The sequence below is a fragment of the Anas acuta genome, chromosome 3 (assembly GCF_963932015.1).
Source record: "Anas acuta chromosome 3, bAnaAcu1.1, whole genome shotgun sequence".
In the NCBI taxonomy this organism is placed as follows: Eukaryota; Metazoa; Chordata; class Aves; order Anseriformes; family Anatidae; genus Anas; species Anas acuta.
Genome location: NC_088981.1, coordinates 3,295,904 through 3,317,360, shown reverse-complemented (window position 1 = coordinate 3,317,360; position 21,457 = coordinate 3,295,904). Strand labels below are relative to the sequence as shown.

General features: G+C 41.3%; 1 protein-coding gene across 3 annotated transcripts in view; it reads right to left on the bottom strand.

Moving 5' to 3' along the window:
• The window catches only part of VRK2 (VRK serine/threonine kinase 2), a 46,042-nt gene that overhangs the window by 8,939 nt on the left and 15,646 nt on the right, over positions 1 to 21,457 (bottom strand). For all 3 annotated transcript variants that reach the window (XM_068675307.1, XM_068675306.1, XM_068675308.1), the window contains exons 7-9: positions 14,388 to 14,520; positions 4,740 to 4,860; positions 1,668 to 1,726 (exon numbers count right to left, since the gene is read on the bottom strand). In XM_068675307.1, the coding sequence (XP_068531408.1) occupies positions 1,668 to 1,726; positions 4,740 to 4,860; positions 14,388 to 14,520 (313 nt within the window). The remainder of the gene's footprint in view (positions 1 to 1,667; positions 1,727 to 4,739; positions 4,861 to 14,387; positions 14,521 to 21,457) is intronic.

The window sequence follows — 21,457 nt, the reverse complement described above, 5'->3', positions numbered from 1 at the left end:
TGCAGGTTGTCAAACTTTTATTTCAGTTGAAGACCCAAGTGTATCCTAAAACTGAAGTGCTTCACCAGATATTAGCATCTGGTAAAATCCCAGAAGTAAACATTTACTAAATATGTATGTACATCATGAATATATTGTATGTAATGTGCCCTGCATTCCAATCATTCAAATACAGAAATGTTGTGAAAATAAGTAAATAAACCTAAATAGATCCTGACCTTTGAAGGAAATGTGCTGTTTTCCCTAAACAAAAAGGGGTTTTCCCTGGACAACTTGTGTATTTCACTGAAGAGACATACAAGACAAACCATGCCTTCATTTGCTTTTTCAAACTCAAAATACTACGCGATAAAACTTTTGTAGACAGTTCCTTCTGCTGTAGGACAGGTACTGCTTCCTGACACCCTGGATTTCATGTGGCTGAGATCTCTTAAGTGACTCTATCGCATGCATCACAGATGAGATTGATTATGATTTTTGCACTGCCACTCACGAGGGCTGAAAATTTAGCCCGCAGTGCCTGTATTATCTGCTTAGTACTTGCTTATGGGACAATGCAGGAAAGCAGAAACAGAAGTTCCTGCAATAAAAGCATTAAGTATCCTTAATCACTAAGTATCATTAAGCATCAAGAATCGTTTATTGTAGAGTGACCAGCGTTCAACTCATCCAGAAATTTACTTTCTGTCCCTGCAGTAAACAAGCCTTCAGGTTAAAAATGCTTAAAGTATAATAAGCTTGTACATGAAGGGCATGATCCACTTCCACTGAAGTCAGAATTGTTAGTTCAATTAAATTACACCCTAAATTAATGAGTCTGACATACAATCTAACAGTGAGTATTACATAACTACCCTGTTATCAGCTAAATACAGATACAGCAGGCTGAATTCTTATGCTGGACATACATGGATCCACAGAACTTCCACTGTAGTGCCAGATTTTACACAAACAGGATAAAGGAAAACTGCTCCAAACGCCTCCATTCACGAATTACATATATTTTGTACTATTTGTTATCTTAATACCCTATTTAATACAGAACATATCTTTGAGCATTGTAGAGATTTCTTTACTAATTCCCTCGTCCCTCAGCTTTTAATGCTCATTACCAAACCTTGTATTCCTGGATTTGGCAAGGGACACATCCGAACCTCGTAAAAAGCTGCTAATAGTGGAAACCTCACCCTGGTCTCTTCCATGTGCAGGAAAGAAGTCACAGCTACCTTCTCCTCAGAATTGAACTAGCTCAGCAAGTAAACACAGGAAGACAGAGGAAAGAGAGGGAAGCTTAGTGGAGGAGAGTAAGGATGTGGACAGGACATCAAAGGACTTTGGGAGCAAAAAAGGAAAGGAGAAGCTGAGCCCCGAGTTTGATTTCTAGGCTAGACAGAACTGAGCTGCACGACAGGAAAGTCAGGTGCTGCTGACTCGGATACTCTCAGTTTGTCCCAAGATCAGAGACTGGTAGCACTGCGTGACTCATCTGAACACATCTGCCTAAAGGTGCAAAGCACAGCAATGAAGTTTAATAATTGAAATTCAAGAGTTGGTTAAATTTCTGTTACTTTTATTTTTCTTCTGCTTCTCCCAAATAGAGTAAGACATTTAAGTCTTTTTTGTAACAGACTGAAAAGCTATATGGTAGACACTGTAAGCACACTTACTACAGCTGCTTCCAGAAGAATTCCATTCCATCACTGAATCTGGGAGCTCATCCATAAGTCTGAAACAACATGAGAGTGCAACAATTTAATGTGGTTTTGGAGCAGGTGATTCTTCATTTGGGATTTAGGTAGACAGCAAGTCTCAATTCCAAAGGGAGTGGACCTCCAGGATAGCTAATGATTCACAGCTCTGCTTTTAAAACAAGATCTCCCCTTACCAGCTATATTTTTAACTCTTTAGAGACTGCCGATTTCAGCAAGACCTAGCCTGCAGCTACGACTGCACTTTTAACATTAAGTTTTCCTTCATAGATGTTTTAAGCTTTCTAGAGAGAGAAAAGAAATTCCTTTGAGCTGAAATAGCTTGTTCTGATTTCAGCTTAATGATTAATATTTGTGTTTTGAAATTTAAGAAGCAGTTCTGGTCTGCCTAGGAGTAATTTAACATCAGATTCTTTCTGCCATATAGGCTCACTGGCAGCTGGGTGATGGCTGTCAAAATTACAAGCAGGCAAGGCAGGGACAGAGAGAGGGAGAGGGAGGATAAACCTCTGTGAGTCCTGTGCAAATTAATAAAATAAAATAAAATAATTTAATTTTAATTTTATTTAATTTAAAATAAAATGCAGGGGCACAGATCTAATTCCCACCCAAAAACAGAGATAGCAAAGAGAATTGGAGCTCAGAATGAATCACACCCTAAAAGATAGGTGAAGTAATACCAGCTCTTATCTTTGAGCAGGCACGTACCCCAATTTCCTAGCACCTGGAGGAGCCTGCAAATACACCAGCCCCCTTGCTCTGAGTGAAATCTATTAGTGCAGCCTAGCTGCTGATGCTGTTAAAGGATCCTTTGTTTTGTTTTGTTTTAAGGAGTCATAAAGGTCCACCAACGAGGAACAGGATACGTTCTGAAATGCATAAATTGGGGTATATAGGCTAATAATCTTCAGTTCCATAATCTGGTCAGCCAGGCATTTCAAATTAATTGCTTTGGCATGCAACAGCTTCCCTGAGACCCGAACTTCAGCCAAGCTCTGCCAACACGTCTGAAGGATGGAATCCACCAGGCACGCCTTGGTCTGAGACCTGCTTCTGTGGTAACGAAAGGATGCTGCCAAGGTCAGGCCTGTGAGTCCCACCCCGTGAAGCTATCTCTGTAGGCTTGGCATTTTGTAGCAAACGGAAAGAGGAATGGGATTATTTAATGTACAGCTCCTTGGAATGCACATCTCCACACTGCAGTCACTTTGTTTTCCTATGCAATAAACACAAGTAATCTCAAGGAAAAAATTACACAGTTCATTAAAAAAGTACTTTAGTTCCTTTTCTTTTTCTTAAGACCTTGCACTCCTGACAATCTTTCAAACCAGGATCCAAGGCTAGATGGACCTTTAGTCTCACCAGGCGCTGTTCTTTAATACCAGAAGGAGGTTTTTCAATTTGTGGGAATTATATATTTAAATGTACACATTTTCCTTTTATTTAGCTTAAATTCTAATTCAAATGGAGATTCCCCTCCAATTGTGGCACGAACATTTCTGATCTCAAGTACACCAGCAGTCCTTAAATACCCTCTTACCCATGCACAGCGGCCTCATCGGCCCAGGTACTGGCAGCAAAGACTTAAGAGCCTGTTAGGAAGGGATGAGACCACCAGTGGACAGCAGAATTTGAGGTCCTGCTCTGACTCCTGCTTTCCAAATGCATCACCCTTCCAGGCCTAGCCCCGTCTTCATCCCAATCACACAGACTCACAGCAAAGGTCTGGTGTGCTCAGAAGTGATCTGCCTGTGCTGGTCACGTACTTAGAAGGGACCAGGTAAACACCTACACAGAGATGACTATTTCCAGCCTTTAAAAACAGCACAGGCACTCAGAAATAGGTAAGTTAAAGGGGAACATTACCTGATACCAAGGAACATGATTCGTTAAACTAAAAGGATGTTACTGCTAAATCTAATCTATCATTTTCTGTACATTTCCTCCTAGGCACGTTTGCCTGGCATCCTGAGAATGCAAGCAATTGAAGGGTTAATTGCACAGGAAGAATTAGCGAAGCAGCTTGATTGATTAAATTGATTTAACATTGAATTGTATAAGTGTTACCTTGCAGGGGGTTGTGTAATGATCAGAAGTTCTAAAGGAGAAATATTAAACATAACATACGATGTCAACATTTACAGATGCAATCTGTATTATCCACAGTCTGCAGGCTAACCTTTTTCTCTGTTGAGAGCTGATGCCACACTGAATTTGCAGATTGATTTCTGTGGATCAGCTATCCCTATTGTGTACCTCTGTTGTGACTTGCCCTACTTAAAAGTTTGCTGCCTTCTCCAATTGTGATGTTACATTTATGGATAACTACTCTTCTGTATAGCCTTCTACAGGCAATGCTGTACCACATACAATTAACTCTCTCAAGTCCCGACTGTGAAAGCAGTGAAAGAAAACACTAATACACTCTGTTGCTTTAGTAAGCTCTAACGAGTCATGCTGAGAAAAAGAAAAGATTTTAAGCAAATTCTTTAGTATTTTGGTATTTAAATGTTTGTAACATCAGTAGGCTTGTATAACATTAAAAACCTACATAAAAACATCTAAAAACCAGGTATCAAATAGCAAGTTAAATACATTCAATACACATCTGAAAGAAAACTTCCATGAGACTTTTGTACCACAGTCTCTACAAAGCACCCAAGAACTTCAGCGGAAACCTACAACATCCTTCCACATGTGCAGTAAGGCACGCACTTGTTCACAGATGTGTGCTTTAAAAAGAGCACTGAAAAAATACCTGGCAGACAAAATGACTGAACTCTGCAGCTGAGTTTATCGTATCTCCGCAGCAGTACATACGTAAAAATGTGCGAGAGGGTCTACATGCACATGGAGTTCACGTCTTTAACTGCTTCTTACACCTCCCTATTCAGGAAAATTGTTTTAGCTCTCTTGTAAGGTGATACTCTACAGGATGTAAATTGTCCTTTTCAGACCTGTTTTAAGTGATGAGGATGTTGTAGGGCTCTGGGGTGGTACATGCGTGTGTACGTGTGGGTTTAGTTTTACTTTGTTTTCGCAGTCTGGACAGCCACGGGGTCCTTCAGGTTCTGCTCCCAGGGTAGTTTCCCACATAACCATTGCAGCATGCAGTAGCCAAGGATTTCAAGGTCACCTCGTCTGGATGGGGCTAAAACAGAAAGGGGGATAAAAAAAAAAAAAGATGAATAATAAGAACCTCTTCTTAGGAAACAGAAAAGACGTTGATTGAACTACTGTCGATGAAATATGAAAAAGCCAAATGGGCAAAGTGTTTTGTTTGTTCAGCTGTATTAGGCCTAAAACGCCCAGGCTTTTGGCCACAGTCCACAGACAGGCAGTGACTTGTTGCTGTTGAAGTAAGGGTCACTTTCCTCACCTCCTCCAACTTCATCCTTCCTCAGTCTGGCCTGTCACATGGACTTGATCCCCATGGCCTCTGACATGATCCAGACAGCCCATAACTGAGTACCAACACTTTCTCAAAGAGCCAAGCAGTAAAACAAAGAAATAAATGTCTGCTGCTAAATTGCTAACACATGTTCCAGGAAGTCCATGGGGTCCACATTGGTCATGCAGGGACCCCGTGAGTGCAGACTAAACACTGATGGCCTTTCCTGTTCTCCTACAGAGCTATTTGAACTTGGAAGATATGACAAAACTGCCATCTAGTGTACGTTTACACACCAAAGTTGTCTGCTTACAAGTACCGTGAACTGTTTGTTTAGAGAGAGCTGTAGCCCAGGCTCAAATACACTTACGGTTTAGCAAGTCCTGGGTAAACTTGCCACTACCTGTTTCCAAAAAGGAAGATATTTCAGGAAGAACTTACTCTCACCCCGCACACCCCAAACACATCTATTAACTACAGAATAAAAATACAGTAGATGTAATTCAATCAAAAATTAGCCCCATCCACAAACATCTCCTGTGCAGAAAAACAAGTAACTGAAGTTAATCTATATATTGACTTTTCCAAGGGAAAGGGAAAAAAATGTGATACTAACACATTTGCTGTTGCTTACTGCTAGTCAGAGGAAGCCAAACTTGAAAATTTTGAACAAGGAGGATTTTTTGCAATGTTTCTGTGCACATCTGACTTACAGCCTATGGTTTGCAGGACAAGACAACACGGAACCTGCAAAAACACACACTGTTTATCAAGACTAAAGACAGACAGATGTAGAAGTTAAATTTATGCTTTTCCAAAATGAGTTTGAACTTTCCAGGAATGAAAGAAGATTTCAGATTTGCTCCACACTTCTTGCCTAGAGTAAAGACTGGTAGTTGAGCACAGCGCTGCTAATCCAGTTGTAAACAGATATCATATTTTATGGGCCTTCATTAAATAAATTCCAGAAAGTCACTCAGCAAACTTATCTTTTAATTTAAAAAGTCATCTGCTAAAAGCTATGGTGCCAACACATCATAACTGTTTCTTGTTACCGTACACGCATTATTGTGAAAGCAGAAGATAAGTTCTCATGCATTCTCTATCTGAACTGCTATTAGACCACGGGATTATTAAAGGCCCTTCAATCTAACAGAATGCTACACTGTCCCTCAGGGGTCGTTTATTTTCTGCACTAGATTCAACAATGTCCTAATGCAAGACTTGGCTCTCGTATTAAAATAAAAACGCAATCTCTACCACTTGCTGTTCTGTAGTGATTTCTTCCGCCATAAATCTCCTGTTAACTGTGGAACAAGTCCATTCATACACATGTGTTCACAACTCCTTTTTCCATTATGGCAATTCCAGATTAGAACCATATAAGCCAGCATTTTTGATTGCAAATCCTCTAATTTTCACTCGGTGCTTTTCTGGCACCTGCTTGCGTAAGATGGGCTACGTAAAGTGGCCTTCTGAGAAAAACTGTCAGAATTACAATAGGACACTGCTATCCACTGAGGGACTAATTGATATAAATCTGTAAATAATGCTAAGTCAATTAGGCTTCAGGAGCTAACCTAAGGTTTTCTGACAAAGCAGTCCCCAGAGAATAAAGTTTACTTCCCAGTCAGAGTTTGGCCACGACTAATTGCCGTCTTCCTCCCATCCAGATCTTCCAGCCCTTCCCCAGCTAATGCTAGAGCAAAGCGACCACCAACGGGGAGATGGGTGCAAGTAAACCTTCGCCAATACGTTCCTAAAGCCACGGCACTCAGCTGAAAAAAATACACACACACGTGTAACTGAGCCATACATCACTCGAAAATAAAAGGGGAAATGTTTTACAGAGAGATGGTAAATTCCCGTATCACTTTATCTCCCAGGTCACTGCAAGTGTTACTGCATAAAGACTTTTACATGTGTTTTTCATAGATCCACATGAAAATGTCAGCATTTGATTGCTTGGTTGTACAAGCTTATTCTTTCTCTCTGCTTCTTTCCCAGCTCAGTACTAGAGATGCTAACTTCCTCAACTTTTTAAATCATTTTGATTCTAGTTAAAAAAAAAAAGAAAGAAAAGGTATTCAAACAGCTAATTTTAATGAACTAATATGATCTATAATCAATGGAATAATTAGATTTTCACCCAAATAAAGCACTAATCTATAAATTTCAACTATACATTTACTTGAAAAACAAATCTGCTAATATAACTGGAGATTACAAGAACCCTTGGTAAACATCAACTGAGAAATGTGAATCTGGCTTCATTTTTAAATGCAATAGCCAGGCAAAAATACAACAATTTTGCTTGATAACTTGGCACCATTACAAGAGCATATATTCAAAATAATATTTAAATCAAATTATGTTATTTCACTGTAGACTAAAAATCTGTAGTTTTTTCTTTCTGTATATATACTTGATTTCTGGTTTTCTATTAACTATGATTTTTTATTATTATTATTTTAGTCTCATCTGAAATACTACTTAACAGGAACACGTTGGCAGTATTTTATTTCACAATATTTTATAGTTTAACTTTTTAATTTGAAGATTTAAGGCCAGATTCTGTCCTCACTCCTGCCAGAATAAATCAGGAACAACTCCACTGAAGTTAATGAATTAACAACCACGTCAATGAAATCAGAGCCGGGCCATAAGAAGTTTTATACACACTACAAACATATACTCAACATGAAGGCACAGGGCTGAACAATAACTCAGAATAACGTAACTGAAGCAATTCACCCTGAGAAGAAAATATATTATGTATCTTCGTATGCTGGATTTGGCAGCTATCTGAGCCCTAATATAAATTCAGATTACTATTTCAGAATAGAGCATAAATGATACCACAGCAGCCACGCTATGCTCTCAGTGCTACACTGCTCCCAAGAAGCTCATCTTAAACCCATGTAAAATGGGAGTTTTCCTCCATGGCCCTTATTTAGATAACTTTGTCAAACCTTTTGTAGAGATCTAGGAGGCTAATGAGCAGGAGATGAAATGTTTTTTCTATTATTTTTAATTAGCACTGTTACATTATAATTTCACCATTACTGTTTCTTTAGATTGGGAGCTTTTCGTAAAAAGGATTGTTTTAGTTGCTTGCTTTGTGTCTGCATGCAGTGGAATCTCCAATTCTCACCGGCATTACAGCACACAAATTCATATTAAATCACAAACAAACATAACTTATAGCAGAGCCGTTAATCCAAATGCCCATAAAGGAAAGGAGCATTAACATGACCATGGAGAAATATAATTATGTTAAAAAATGTCTCATCCTAACGTTTTAATAAATGAACTAAGCGTGGTACAATTTATTTATTTTTTTAACTTGAAGGTGAGAAGATAAAAGCAGACAAACACAAGATTTGCCAAAAATCAGTTCCAGTATGAGTGGCAGGTGGAAGGAGGAGCCCAGAAGACGTAACAACGAGGTAACGCTTCCCCAGCATCCTGGCCAGTCTCGTGGAGTTTGCTGCAGCAGTACAGTGAATTACTGAATTGAGTGGATAGCTGCAGGAAAAAGGTTAGGTAAATACAGTAAAAGAAAGAAGTGAAATGACTTTTTATGCCTGCAGGCCATTCTATAGGGAGCGATCCAGTCCCAGGCAGGAGGGCTGCCAGTGGGGGCCGGGAGCAGTCCCTCCTGGCCTCATGTACAGTTCTGCCCCGTCAGCTCGGTGCTTTGCTCAAGCACTCCCCGACAGCAACCAGCACCATGCAACGCTGGAAAGAAAAATAAATCCAGTGCAAACACAGCACTGCCACAATTGGACTACAACCCTTCCAGATAACTCAACCTGGGGCATGGCAACGAGCAACTTCCTCTGTGCCAGCCACGGTCCCTGTCCCAAACCTGGGGACAGCAGCCCCGGCCTCGGGATGCCTAACTCGCCTCGGGAGCCACAGATGCAGCAACATTCCTGCTCTGCCCTGCCGCGTCTGAGCTCACGAGCACAGGACCTCACTGCAGAGCCTCCTAGCTCCTCGTGCACTGCTGGTGTCCCTAATGCTCTGCTGCAGCTGCAAGAAGAGAGCGTGGGCAGGATCCTCCTCTACACACAGGCAGGGAGCGGATGAAAAGCAGGACTGGTGAGATGGGAGGTGCTGAAGAGGGCTGGGGTCCTGACTCAGGGATTTAGAAGTTTTAAGTAGTGGGAAGATGTTGGGAACTTCACCATCAGGTCTGAGAGGGAGACCAAATGGTGGTGGCAAGAGGTGGGCTACCTGGTCAGATGGAAGAGGTCCCAAGGCTGCACTAAGGAGAACGCATGGCAGGGGCTGGGGACGGGAAGCTTTACTCCTCCTTTACATCTGCGTGGAAAAAATATATCACACAGGTGAGGGGCTGACAAGCAGCCGTGGGGTTCACTAACTATTTGAATTCCTGGTGTAGAGCATGAGAAACCCAAACTAAAGAAAACAGCCAATTCCAAGCCACGCTCATCAGCTGTGCTGGCAACAGTGATGCTCATCTTATTTTTGCTACTTCTGGCCATTCTTGGCAGGACAGATAAGCTTGCAGAGGTGGTTTCAAGAACCTATTCAATCTTTTCTCTTCTCCTTGCTAAAGCCTGACTCTTCTTTCACTTAGAATGACCTTCTGCTCCCTCTTCTGCTGCAGACACATTTCTAATCCAACATTCAGAAACTAAAACATCTTTTTATTTATTTTACACTGCAAAGTTTCACCCATTTTTCACCAGACCAGTTATATTTTCCTTTTATTTTTGGATTTACAGTTTGTCCTGCACACAGTCTTCAGGAAGCACATACCAAATTGCAGCAAATCAATAATTCATTTGACCGACAAAAAAATGCAGCAGGCTCCCTCTGACTCCTAACTGTACATGGACAGACGCCAAATAAACCTCTTGATCCAGAGCCACTTAGAGCTGAAGTTCTCTAGAAGCCATGCAGGCTCAGAAAGAATTTGTTTCCAGGCAGAGGTGTTTATATTCCTGCACATCCTTCCTCACAAAATGAAGCCTGCAGGTATTCCAGTCATCCCTTGAATGTAAAAGAAAAGTGAAAATGGACAAGCGCTGGGCTGTGTTAATATCAACAGCAACAGTTCTGCCAGACCAGTGAGAAAAGGAGAGCAAGAACTGCCGAGCTTGCTCCTCGATCAGCCCGATGCCTGCACACCCCGAACAAACACAGCACACGAGCATCTGGGGGGACCTTGAGGCACGTGTGCTGCAATAACCCCATGTGAAGGGCACAAAGAACTGGCTGAAATGTGGCATCACAGATAGCTGCAGCTGCCTGCCCCGAGGCAGGACATGAAAATACACTGAGACACCTTTGTCTCAATGAGAGCCACTCAGAGAAAACGGATTTGCCAACCGCCAAAGTAGCCCTTACTGAGGCAAACTTCTTCAGACGCTCTGCTTATCCCTGAGCCTGTCAGAAGGCACTCCTGCTGTCTTAAGCAGCTTTTGCTATTTTAGATGTCGGTATCAGTCCTGCAAGGATTTTGGTAGGTGCCCTACCCAACGCGAGAGATGGCAGAACTACTAATAGTTACCGTGAAACATTTGTTAAAAGGACGGGCAGAGTTATCCCGAAATCTACGGCAAACAGATATATGCAGGAGGGTATTCATAGACAGTTCATACTTTTATGCTCATCAATGATAGCAAATTAAAACTGGTCTTACACACTCAATGCACAGGACTAGAGTATTTAAAAAAAAACTCAATATGTTAAGCGCAGTATATCTCCAGAGAAATTAGGTATTGACTGCATGCCTCAGTGAGTAGAAAATCTACAAAAATCCATAAGAGGCATTGATCCAAATATTACATTTTAACACTAACTATGTAACAATTTTTTAAACGTACATTGGGTGCAGATATAATTCTCTTTAATTATCAATCAACAAACAAAAACGTAATACTGTTTATACAGTATGGTCTTTAAAAATGAATACGCTAAAATACTATGTGAAAACTAACAATGCAGTTGCGCCGTACGGAATTTGCATCAAGCTAAAAATGGTTTTAACCTAAAAAAGCCCTGTAGAAGATGCCTTATTTGGTGCCACTTACTGGCCACACGTTTGCGAAGAGACCCAGCCACTGAACACGGAGAGCTGATGGTGTGGGATGGCAAAGTCCCAGCCTGGGCCCTGGCCTGGCACAAAATGAACCGTGGGTACGGGCAGGATGTAACCGAGGTCGCGGTGAATACCTGCAAACAGGTGCCCTGCCACGGGGCATGTGTGAGCTGTGCAAAGCTTGCAACACGAAGGACGAGCCAGCACAAAGAGCCAGGACACGGCAGGGCAGCTGCTCCCAGCCTCTCCCAGCTCGTGGGACCCCTTCGGTTCCCACCCAGCCAGCAGCCCCAGCAGCCCACACCAAGCTGCCCCGGCTGCAGATGCAATTCACATCCCCCTCGACCCTCACTGGAGGCTGTCAGATGAGCACAGACCCAAAAGTGAAACTTTCAGGGTCTCGGTGGACTGCAAAACTTCTACAACCAACGAGCTCCACGGCGAGCTTGGGGAATAGACACGAATGCAGCTGGGTTAATCTCTCGATTCAGCCACGGAAACTCCAGTTTTGATTTAAATCAGTGGGAAGTGGTTGCATGTGATTGGCGTTATGCAAGGAGGTTATCATACTCAAGCATTGCCAAGAGGCACTTTTGTAGGCAACAAATTCATAATTTTAAGTTTCAGCATGTACCACAAATCCTTGTATATATTCAGGTAGCTACTTCACCAGGAAAACCAGAGCAAGTCAAAATGTTCTCATTTGTCTAGCTCAATACAGAACTGGTACTGTATAGGGGTTTTGAGGTTTGAGACATATTTATGTTGCTACATGAACTCAGGAAAACGCCCTCTGGAAAGGATCTCATTTATATAAAATAACATTTAAAAAAATTTGACCTCTATTCCAAGAGCATTAAAATAAATAATATTCCATGCTGAAAATTTGGGTAGAATTAAGGTTGCCTATGTGGCTGTAGTTTGCCAACAGTGATGCAGTCTTCAAACACTTCAGAAGAGCACCTCGTCTCACTTTGTACTTGAGACTGTGCTGAGACTCAGTCACAAGTCAGGAGTACAGGAGATTGTTGAGAAGCCCTTACAAAACTGTTGGAAGATTTTTAGCATCCTAAAACATCTCTGCAGCTCTGAAACTCACAACAAGAGATGAGATGTGGGAAACCAGTCACTGTATTTTGCCATCTGGGCCCGTGTAATCTCTGACAGAAGTCACTGCAGATGCAGATTTTCCCCGGGATGTTGAGAGACCTGCTGCAAATGAGAAACTGGTAATTTGACCTTAATGGATTCAGGCTGTTATAAAAGTCAGAGCTGAGGCATTCAACATGCACAGTTTGGATTCTCTGCAACATACCAGATCTGAAATTGTGTTCTGCAGGCTTTTCTGGCAGGAACAACAGAAAAATCTGCAGATATTCTGTTTGCAGCTATTAGCAAGCATAAATTTTTCAAGTGTAAGATGGGGGAAACCCCCCTCCTGGCAGCTACTTTGCTGAATATTTTGTGTTCTGGAGTCCTTTAACTTGCAGCAATTTCACCGTGGCTGTAGCTACTTGAGGGGGGAATCTAACCCCGCAGCTTACTAAAGAGAAAAGCTTAACTTACAGTTGAACGTGCACACTCTTTGTCTCCCACGTCTGTTAAATTTTCCTATTTTTTCAAATAAAAAGAATTACCTGTCTTAGAATCATAGATTTCTCAACAGACACCTGTCTGCTAGACAAGCTAGCTACTGTAACCATCCGACTGCTGAATCCCAAAGTCTCCAGCCTCCACCTATTCTTCAGACAGTGCCCACATAAAACGCTAGCACCTGCAACATCCCTCACTGCCAGGACAATAAGCCAGTGTCAGAACTCCAGAAAATGCACGGGATGCTTCGGCGGGCTACAAGAGGCTGGAACAGATGCCCTCTTCTCCACTGAATGTTTTTTTGCAGGTGAAATCATGCAATTGTCTTAGCAGCAAATACTTGACAGTCTTATTTCATTTTTCCTAATGACCAGAGTTAAACGATTGCAGGTTTTAACAGCGCCGGCAAATTATCAAGACCCTCTACATTACATGGTCAATGGTCCTTTTAATAGAAAAAGCAATAATATACAGTTGTTTGTGCCAACTAAAACTCGTTAGAAAGTATTAGTTTAAGGTAACAGTTCAGCAGCTATTAACAAGCACAAATTTCTACAGTTATCACTTGTGACACTATGATCCGAGCCAAACTGGCAACAGCAAACCATTCCTTTTGTTTTAGAGGATCTTGGGGTGGAGAGGGGGGAGTAAGGGAAAGAAAAGTTAACAAAAACACTGTTTCATAGCAAGAGTCAAAGTTTTTCAATAATCACCATTTTTTCACTACCATAACATTAGAATTGACTTTTTGTCTTGCTGACATAGCAACTAAGAAAGTTGTGTTGCATTGACCATATTGATTGTGAACAATGCAGCCATCAGTGGGACTTTGCACCATATATTTTCGATATTGACCTCCCATTCCCTTTTCCATGGCTCTGTGGGTCTGCTATTGGATTTGGACTGCAGTGTAATAAACAGCTAAGGTTTAATTAATGGTAAATGAATACAAGACATAGGTTATGACTTTAACTAATTAGGGAATTGTTGAATTAAGTCTGCCTTGGAATGCAAGGCAGTACAATCAATATCCAATAAAAGGACTATGTATGTAATTTACCTGCAAATGTGTTTCCAATACCATCAAAGTGAGTTTAAATAAGTAAGATATATGAAAGGCTACTGGAAAAAGATTTCAAAAAGTTAACACTTTATGGCTTCCGAGAAGGTTTCTCTCCTTGCAGAAGGAATGTCATCTTGAAATATCCTCTTATAACACAGATGGTGACACTCAGACACAGCTCTCCCTAAAGGACAGTGCAGACCTGAAACATTTTTCCTTGATAACACAGCATTAGCATGTGCTGCCTCTGCAGAGGACAGCGAACACAAACCAGTACTCCCAACGTGAACCAATTAAGTTCATCGGCAAGCTTTTCTTAGGGCATCTTGGTCCACCTTCCAGTAGCAAATGTGCAGTGGCCTTTGGGTTTTAATCGTGCTGCCCCCTTCCCCAGCAGCACTGAAGAAGCATTCGCAGGTACAAGAGGAGGTCACCACACAAGGGCCCAATCAACCTGACGCAATCCCCAGGACTACTTCTATTGTATACATCAGCTCTCACAGCCTGATTACTCATGCTGTAATCACTCCTCTGAAATACAAAAAAGAAACCTACCTACTCCCTTGTGGGCATCTATGCTGGTAAACTCTATTGTCCCATTATGGCCCTTCCTAGGATTTTCCTGATACTGTTTGTGGTTCCCATTGGGACAATATCTGTAGGAAAGTCCATAATCTGCAAGATAAACCTGGAAGACATGAACAGACAAATGAATAATGCTTTTGTCCTTTGAAAGTATAACCTTTATAATTAAGTCTTAAGAAACTGATAGGTTAAGGACAGCCTTAGATCTAAATTTTATTAAACCAAATGGTGCCTTAGGATAAAATATGTACAACTGGGGGCTATAACAGCTGCCCTCCCCATTTAAATCCTTCCACTACCATACTCTTATCTTATCCCAGAGTCGAGCACAATTTCAGTCTTTTTATTTTGTTCCTAAGCTCTCTGCTCTCCAGGTGGGCATCTAGACATCATAAACCACAATATGCCTTTTATGTATCCTCGTGCTGCTTATGGGACCCCTTTCTCTCCTCACTTAAAACACGCTCACACACCCCTCCTCAGATCTCCCATCAGCTGAGACTGTACAACTCCATGTCAGCAGCAGGACACGAGAGCCAGGAGCAGCGAGAGGCTGCAGCTCCCCAGCACGCAGGATGCCAGCACTAGCGGGGCCGTGGCCGCGGGCAGTACCCGACTGTGGTCTCCTCTTCTTGGATGTCACTGCCAGCAGCTTTGTGCTGGCAGCAGCTATCTAAACAGAGTGAGTACAATAAAACAAAGCAAAACAAACCAGCCTTGAAAGCAAACCTAATAAATCACTCCTGAATTTAAACTAAACTTGAAGAAGGCACAAACTTCACTCCAAGTTACTCTGAAGCAAATCCAGAGGTAAATCAGTGTGCAAGTGTAAAAAAAAAGAGAGCCCTCACTGGGTATGAGGTAGCACACCAATGCATCCTGCCACACGTCCACCTTTCCATCCTGGCACAGGTGATTTTTTCCCAGGTGCTTGGCTGTAGCTACCTAAATAGCAATGGCTCTGCACTGGGAGATGCACTTCGACAGTCGTAGCACTTCACTGTGAAGGTATCAAATGACTTAAAACTTACAGCCACGCTCGCTTCCGTGGTGTTTGAAACTGAAAACTGAGCGGCTCAGGCGAGCTGAATTACAATTCCTGCTCCTCTGCTGCCTGTCAAGACAACCCCGAACAAGTCATCTGGCTCCTGTTTCTCTCTAAGCATAGCACATCCGTGTCAGTTCTGCCACTTGCAGAATTTAGATTAAGGACACGTGTCCACTCTGTGAAGTTCAGATTAACATGTTCTACCCTCCAACGGGGGTGGACTTAATACATGCACATGGTCAATTACCGCAGCGCAGCTGACAAGCAGGAACTTGTTGAAAGCAGCTGGAATTTAATCACAATCTGTCCACCCCATAATACCCCATAGGTTATTTTCTCACTCTGTCGTTTTCACACTCCCACCTGGCCTTTGACCCCTTTCATTGACCAGTTCTCACATTAGGTAATTGCTTTAAAAAAAAAAAAAAGTAAAATAAATATCCAAGTATGGTACTTTCACTGAAAAATAAAATAAAAATGTTACAGACTGCTGTTACACTGCCAATGGAACTGAGCTCTGGGGCAGAAGCAGAACCACCTGAAAGCACAGAGATCATTTCCACCAAATCAAGTTATAAAGAAAAACTTTTTCTTACTCTAACCTTCGTTTTTGTTCTCTTCAGCTAAAAGATAGTTTATCCTATAAAAGTCTACAATAAACTCCTCTAGCACTCACTTTTAATTTAATTACATCACTCCTGGTAGAGGAAAAACAAACAAACAAAAAACCCTCAAGAAAACGCAACACGTTATTTTGTAGCACATTCTGTTGAATTACTGATTCCTGTTTGTGCTCCAGGCAGCTTCAAATCCTGGGATGGCTGGTCTCTTGGTTTTACTGTTTCTGCTGCAGGATCTGTGCTTATTTGGAGCGTGTAAGCTGGGATGCAGCGCTTGCTTCCTGCAGGTTGATGGCTTTTAAGATTACTGACGATGTTTTTCACTTGACAGACTATACAAACCATGATACAAGATTAAAGACTGTACGCGTATTGAGAAAATCTGGGACAAGGCATAAACTTTGCTGGGTTCACCAATTTGATTTTCTCCTGCGTTTACTCTCCTGCGTATTCCTGATGCTCTGGTACCCGTCCTAATTGAGCCCACAGCCTGTGTGAGAGAACTAATTTAAAGTACCATAATGCCAAGTTTTGCGAGACTTCTGCCTCCTTTGTGGGCTGGGAAGGAGAGCAGGCCAGGAGACGTATTCTTCCCCGGCTATGTAGCACATTGTGGATTTTGCTTGACTACCGATTGCTGGCATGTACGGCCGATCAGGTACAACAGGATGAAATCCAGAGGGGGATTTGAACCTTTACAAAGCCAGGCTATGCCTTAAATTCAAATGAGATTTTAACCATTAGAAGAAAACAGCCTAAGAAAAGCAGCCCTGACAGCTCTCTGCTGCTGCCTGGGCTGCGAATGCTACAGAAGGTGACAGACAGCAGCCCAGCCTTGGTGGGCTGCAGGAGAGTAGCCACAAAAACTTGCTAGTTAAACCTGACCCTAGTTATTAAGTTACCAGGTCTCATCCTAGTAACTACATACCCTTGATCTGCTTTTCAGCAACAGATATACTTAAAAAATCCATCAGTAGTAGTATCAGCAGAGCAATTTTGAATTTCTACTGAAAAAAAACACAACAACCCTAAAAGCAGGAAGTAGTTTTAGATTACCCTGTCTCGACTGAAGGAGGTAAGACATGGGAACTAAGCAGCAATGACTTCTTGAAGCCCTGCACAGGCAACACCTGGGAGTGCAGCAGTTTGCTCCTGAAGCTGGGCAGGAGTGCCATGGCTCAGTGTGCTTCTGGCTGAGCCACGGAGCACTGCTCCAGCTCTCAGGCCAGAGTTTTTTCCATAATCACACAGTGCTGGTAGCCTCTCAAGGGAAAGCCCCCAGCAAAATGAAACCCCTTTCAACCTGCACAAAACCAGCAATGCCCTGCTACAACTTTGCCACAATCGTTATTTGAACGTCTACATTATTTTAAATTACCATTAATTTCATTTCATCAATTCTCATTATAGCCCTTTCATCATTAAAAAGATATATAGTTTTTTATAGCTAGTTGTCACTTTTTGATAGTGTAACACAGCGTGCCCTTCTGAATTTGCTCAGAACTTGGTGGGTAGGGGTAGCTGAATAATTTGTGTGTGTGCATTTTTAGGAATATAGGGAGAGGGAAAAGAAGATAAATATTAAAGAATATTGAGAAAAATGAAGTCAGCATTAGCACGAGTTTCAATAACAAATATTTTCATCTGCATGCTTTTTATAGTAACAACAAAGCAAATAAAAAGAAAACAAAACATGCAGAATAAGATACATAAGACACTTCAAACAAGAAATTATATCAAGGATGATGAAGGTGCAAGTGACAGAAGCCTAGAACAGCTGGTTTTAGCTGTGTTACATTAGACACTCCTACCCCCGCACTTTCTTATTTTATCTCTGTTGATTTTATTCACGGCTTTTGTTTGTTTGTTTTTTAAAAGCATCCCAGTTTGCACTAGACTCAGCAGTGCCTAGCATGGTCTGTTATTAATAGATTTTGTTATAGATTAGAAGCCAGATTTCTAAACTCTTCGCACTTAATTTCATGCAAACATGAACGTGCCATCTTATTCAAGCAAACAGCCACACAGGCACAAGTAATTATTTATGTACACAAGCAACCAGCTGTAGATTTGGTGGTCTTCTTGTCCTTTCTGTGTGTGACTCCCTCACACTGCTTTAGATGTAAGGTGCTCACTACCTGCTAGACACACAAAATTCTTAAACTTGTGTATGTTATAACATAGCTGCACTAATTTGGGAAGCCACAGGACCCATGCTTTGGATTCTCATGGTGTATTCTTTATCTGGCAGTACACATATCAGGAGCTTCATTGCTGAACAGCTGACAATACAGAGATTTTCTTTGGATGGTTTCTTCCCACTGGCTCCATCACTAAGTTTGTGCAATGCACTGCAAATAACTAAGTAGATACCAGCTAATATGATGCAGATTGCTGATGGCCAGAGAGCTGTGAGCTTCAGCTGGACCCTACACTTCAAAAAGATGGGCTAAAGCAGGTCTTCGGACTGAAATCCATCTTGGGATAGGAAGTTTTACGTGTAACAATTAGGACAGAAAAAAACCCAACACAACAAGGAAGGAGGAATGACAAACATCTGTGCCTGTAGAAGACCACTTCCAACTCTCCTCAGCCTGGTTAATTTCTCTATTTGGGGCCTAGCATGTTCTCCTGCTTAAAGAAAAGGGTTTGGAGTGAGGAAGGCTCATTGTTTTTTTCTCAGCTTTACTCTGTTGCACACATACACAGAATGGAACGAGGCTCTAGAAAAAATACAGGGAGACAGAATGGTAGAGAAATGTACGTGCACAGAGAAATCAGAAGTTATATTGGCAAAGCTGTAAACATAAACGTAGTGCCGCGTTATACAAGGTTCCAATGCTTTGTTAAATGTGTCTGAATCTTGCCAAGTTGTAGCAGGTAAAGTTGGAAGAATGTTTTGACTAGAATGGTGTTTATTGCAAGTTTTAAATAAAAAGAAGTCAAGCATCAAGTAGACTCAGAGGACTGAATCTGTTTAGAGGGAAATATTTGCAATGGCTCATCATCTCACAGGCTGGACTAACACTAAATCCACAGAATAGAACAGTAATGTCAGGGGCTTTGTACAAGCTTCAGACTAAACAATTCGAAGACATCCTTCCAGCTGACTACACCTCTTTTGGACTTCAAGGAGTTAAGTGTCAATTCCACCAATCTAAATAGTTGTGAAATACCTTATTTTAAGAATACATCACACTCACCATAACATGCTGAAATTGTGCTTGAACCTATCCTTAATTTTAATCCACTTTTCAAATCCTATCCAGGAAACAGCTGCCTTTGTAGACCCATTTGGCCACAAAAAGGTTCAATGACACTGCCAAACCCTCCATGCAGGCCAAGTCTAAAGCTGTTTCTGGGGTGCCCAGTCTAGGTTCTTGGCTCTCCTTTTCTTCTGTACCCATGCGTTTTCATTCCATGTCTTTTTTCCTCTTTAAAGCCAAGAGGAAACAGAGCGACAAGTTCCACTGCTGAAATCAATTCAAATCCAAGATGTCTGGGCCATAACCACAAGAAGAAATTAAACCAGTGTGAGCAACTTACTGCTACGCCAAAAGTAGCAGTAAGAGTGATGAAAGAAAATTTAGGGCGTCTCATTGCAAAGCTACATCTCAAATCAGAGGAGTAGCCAACGTCTGTGTGTCAAGCTCAGCTGTTTCTGTATACCTGGGTACTGTATCCTTCCTAAAAGGCAGGAAGGGGAACAGAAAAGATTTCATTTTTTCTCAGTTCACCTGCTCCTTAGCAAATTTGTCATGCTGGACTAAAAAGCAGGAATCACAGTGATTCATCTCACAATGAAAAATAGCTTAGAGTTGGAATTGTTTTCATGCATGTTTTTTTCCTGTACGATCAATGCATGAGCTTTATATCTTCTGCACTGCTCCACTGAAAGCTGGTCTTAAATTTAAGATTTTGAAATGTTTCTTTATTCTTCCTTTTCCTTCAAGACCATCTATGATTCATGTCTGGGAGTTTTATTCTGTAACTATCCTGTCTAAGAAAAACTTAAAAGCAAAACTGAGGTGCAAATCTAATTTTAAAATTTACAGCTTGAAAATGCAAATACATGACTTCTGGTAGAGTCTTGAGAGTCTGCAACACATCTGCCCATCCACTGCATAAAAAAGAAAAGCTACAAGAATTGTTTTGAAAAGGCATTCTTCCAAGCCTTACTTCATTTATTAAAAATTCCAATTTTAAGCATTTCCCTCGTGACCACTTGTCCCTTTTAACAGTATCATAATTTCAATGTGTTTAGTGGATTCATATTCCTCTTTTAGAGTCTACTCCAGTAACGCTTGTTCTGTTTTATCATACAAACAGTTCCTACCACGCACCAAATCATCTTCAGCTCGCCACAACACAGAGTGCTTCACTTGTTCTGTAATTTATAGGTCTGATCACTTCAAGTTTGCTTTCAGGCCTCTCCTAGATTCATGGGCTGTGTACTTCCCTCAGTACATCACTCCTATTCTGTCAGTCATTGTGCTGGGTCCATGTTCAGAAACATATTGACTAGAGAATTGATCTTTTGACCTGTAACTCGCTGAATGGCCTCGCTCCCTTCTATTGAATAGATCTGCAGCTAGCTGCTCTTTGAGGTCAGTTGATTCTGATCTTCTAACCATTTCTAAACATCATTTGGAGGTCACAGAGTGACAGGACCTTTACTTTATTTGTTTCTCTGCCGTGCCACACAAGGTAAGGGATAGCAATATGGATTTCACATGTTATTTCAACAAGGGGACTATGATATTTTTTGACAGTGGTGTAAATTCACTAGGTTAATTTATAGGAGAGACAGCGTAACAACAGCAAGTTTAACACAGAAAAGTAATCTTTTCTGGAACTGAAGGACATCGGTGGCAAATTTGCATCTAGGACACACAAACAGACACTAAATAAACAGAAGCAAAGTCAGGCTAAAGGTACATACGCTTTTTTTGAACAGATTTCTGTCTCTTCACCAAAACAGAGAAATCTGAATTGTATTTCCATTCCTTTTTATATATAAAAAGGAGATTATTTATGGGTTCCATTTAAAAACTAATATTTCTGTAACTGACAGCACACTTCAAATTTATTTTCTCTTAAAATCCTAAATCCTACAGAGCAAGAATCCCCCCAACATAAAATTCATAACAAAAACTCACCAGATGAATTGTTAGCTCAGACAGCTTTATTATACTAACTTCCCCAGGAGCCAGAGGTCTCCCAGCTCTTCCTGAGTTGGAGTTTGCCACTGGCTAGATGCGCCCACTCTCTAAAAATTGAACTAGCTTCACCTCCCAGATCCATTGTTTTAACCACCCAGACCAAGGCTATCTAGCTATCTACCATTTTATCAGAAAGAGGTTGGATAAAAA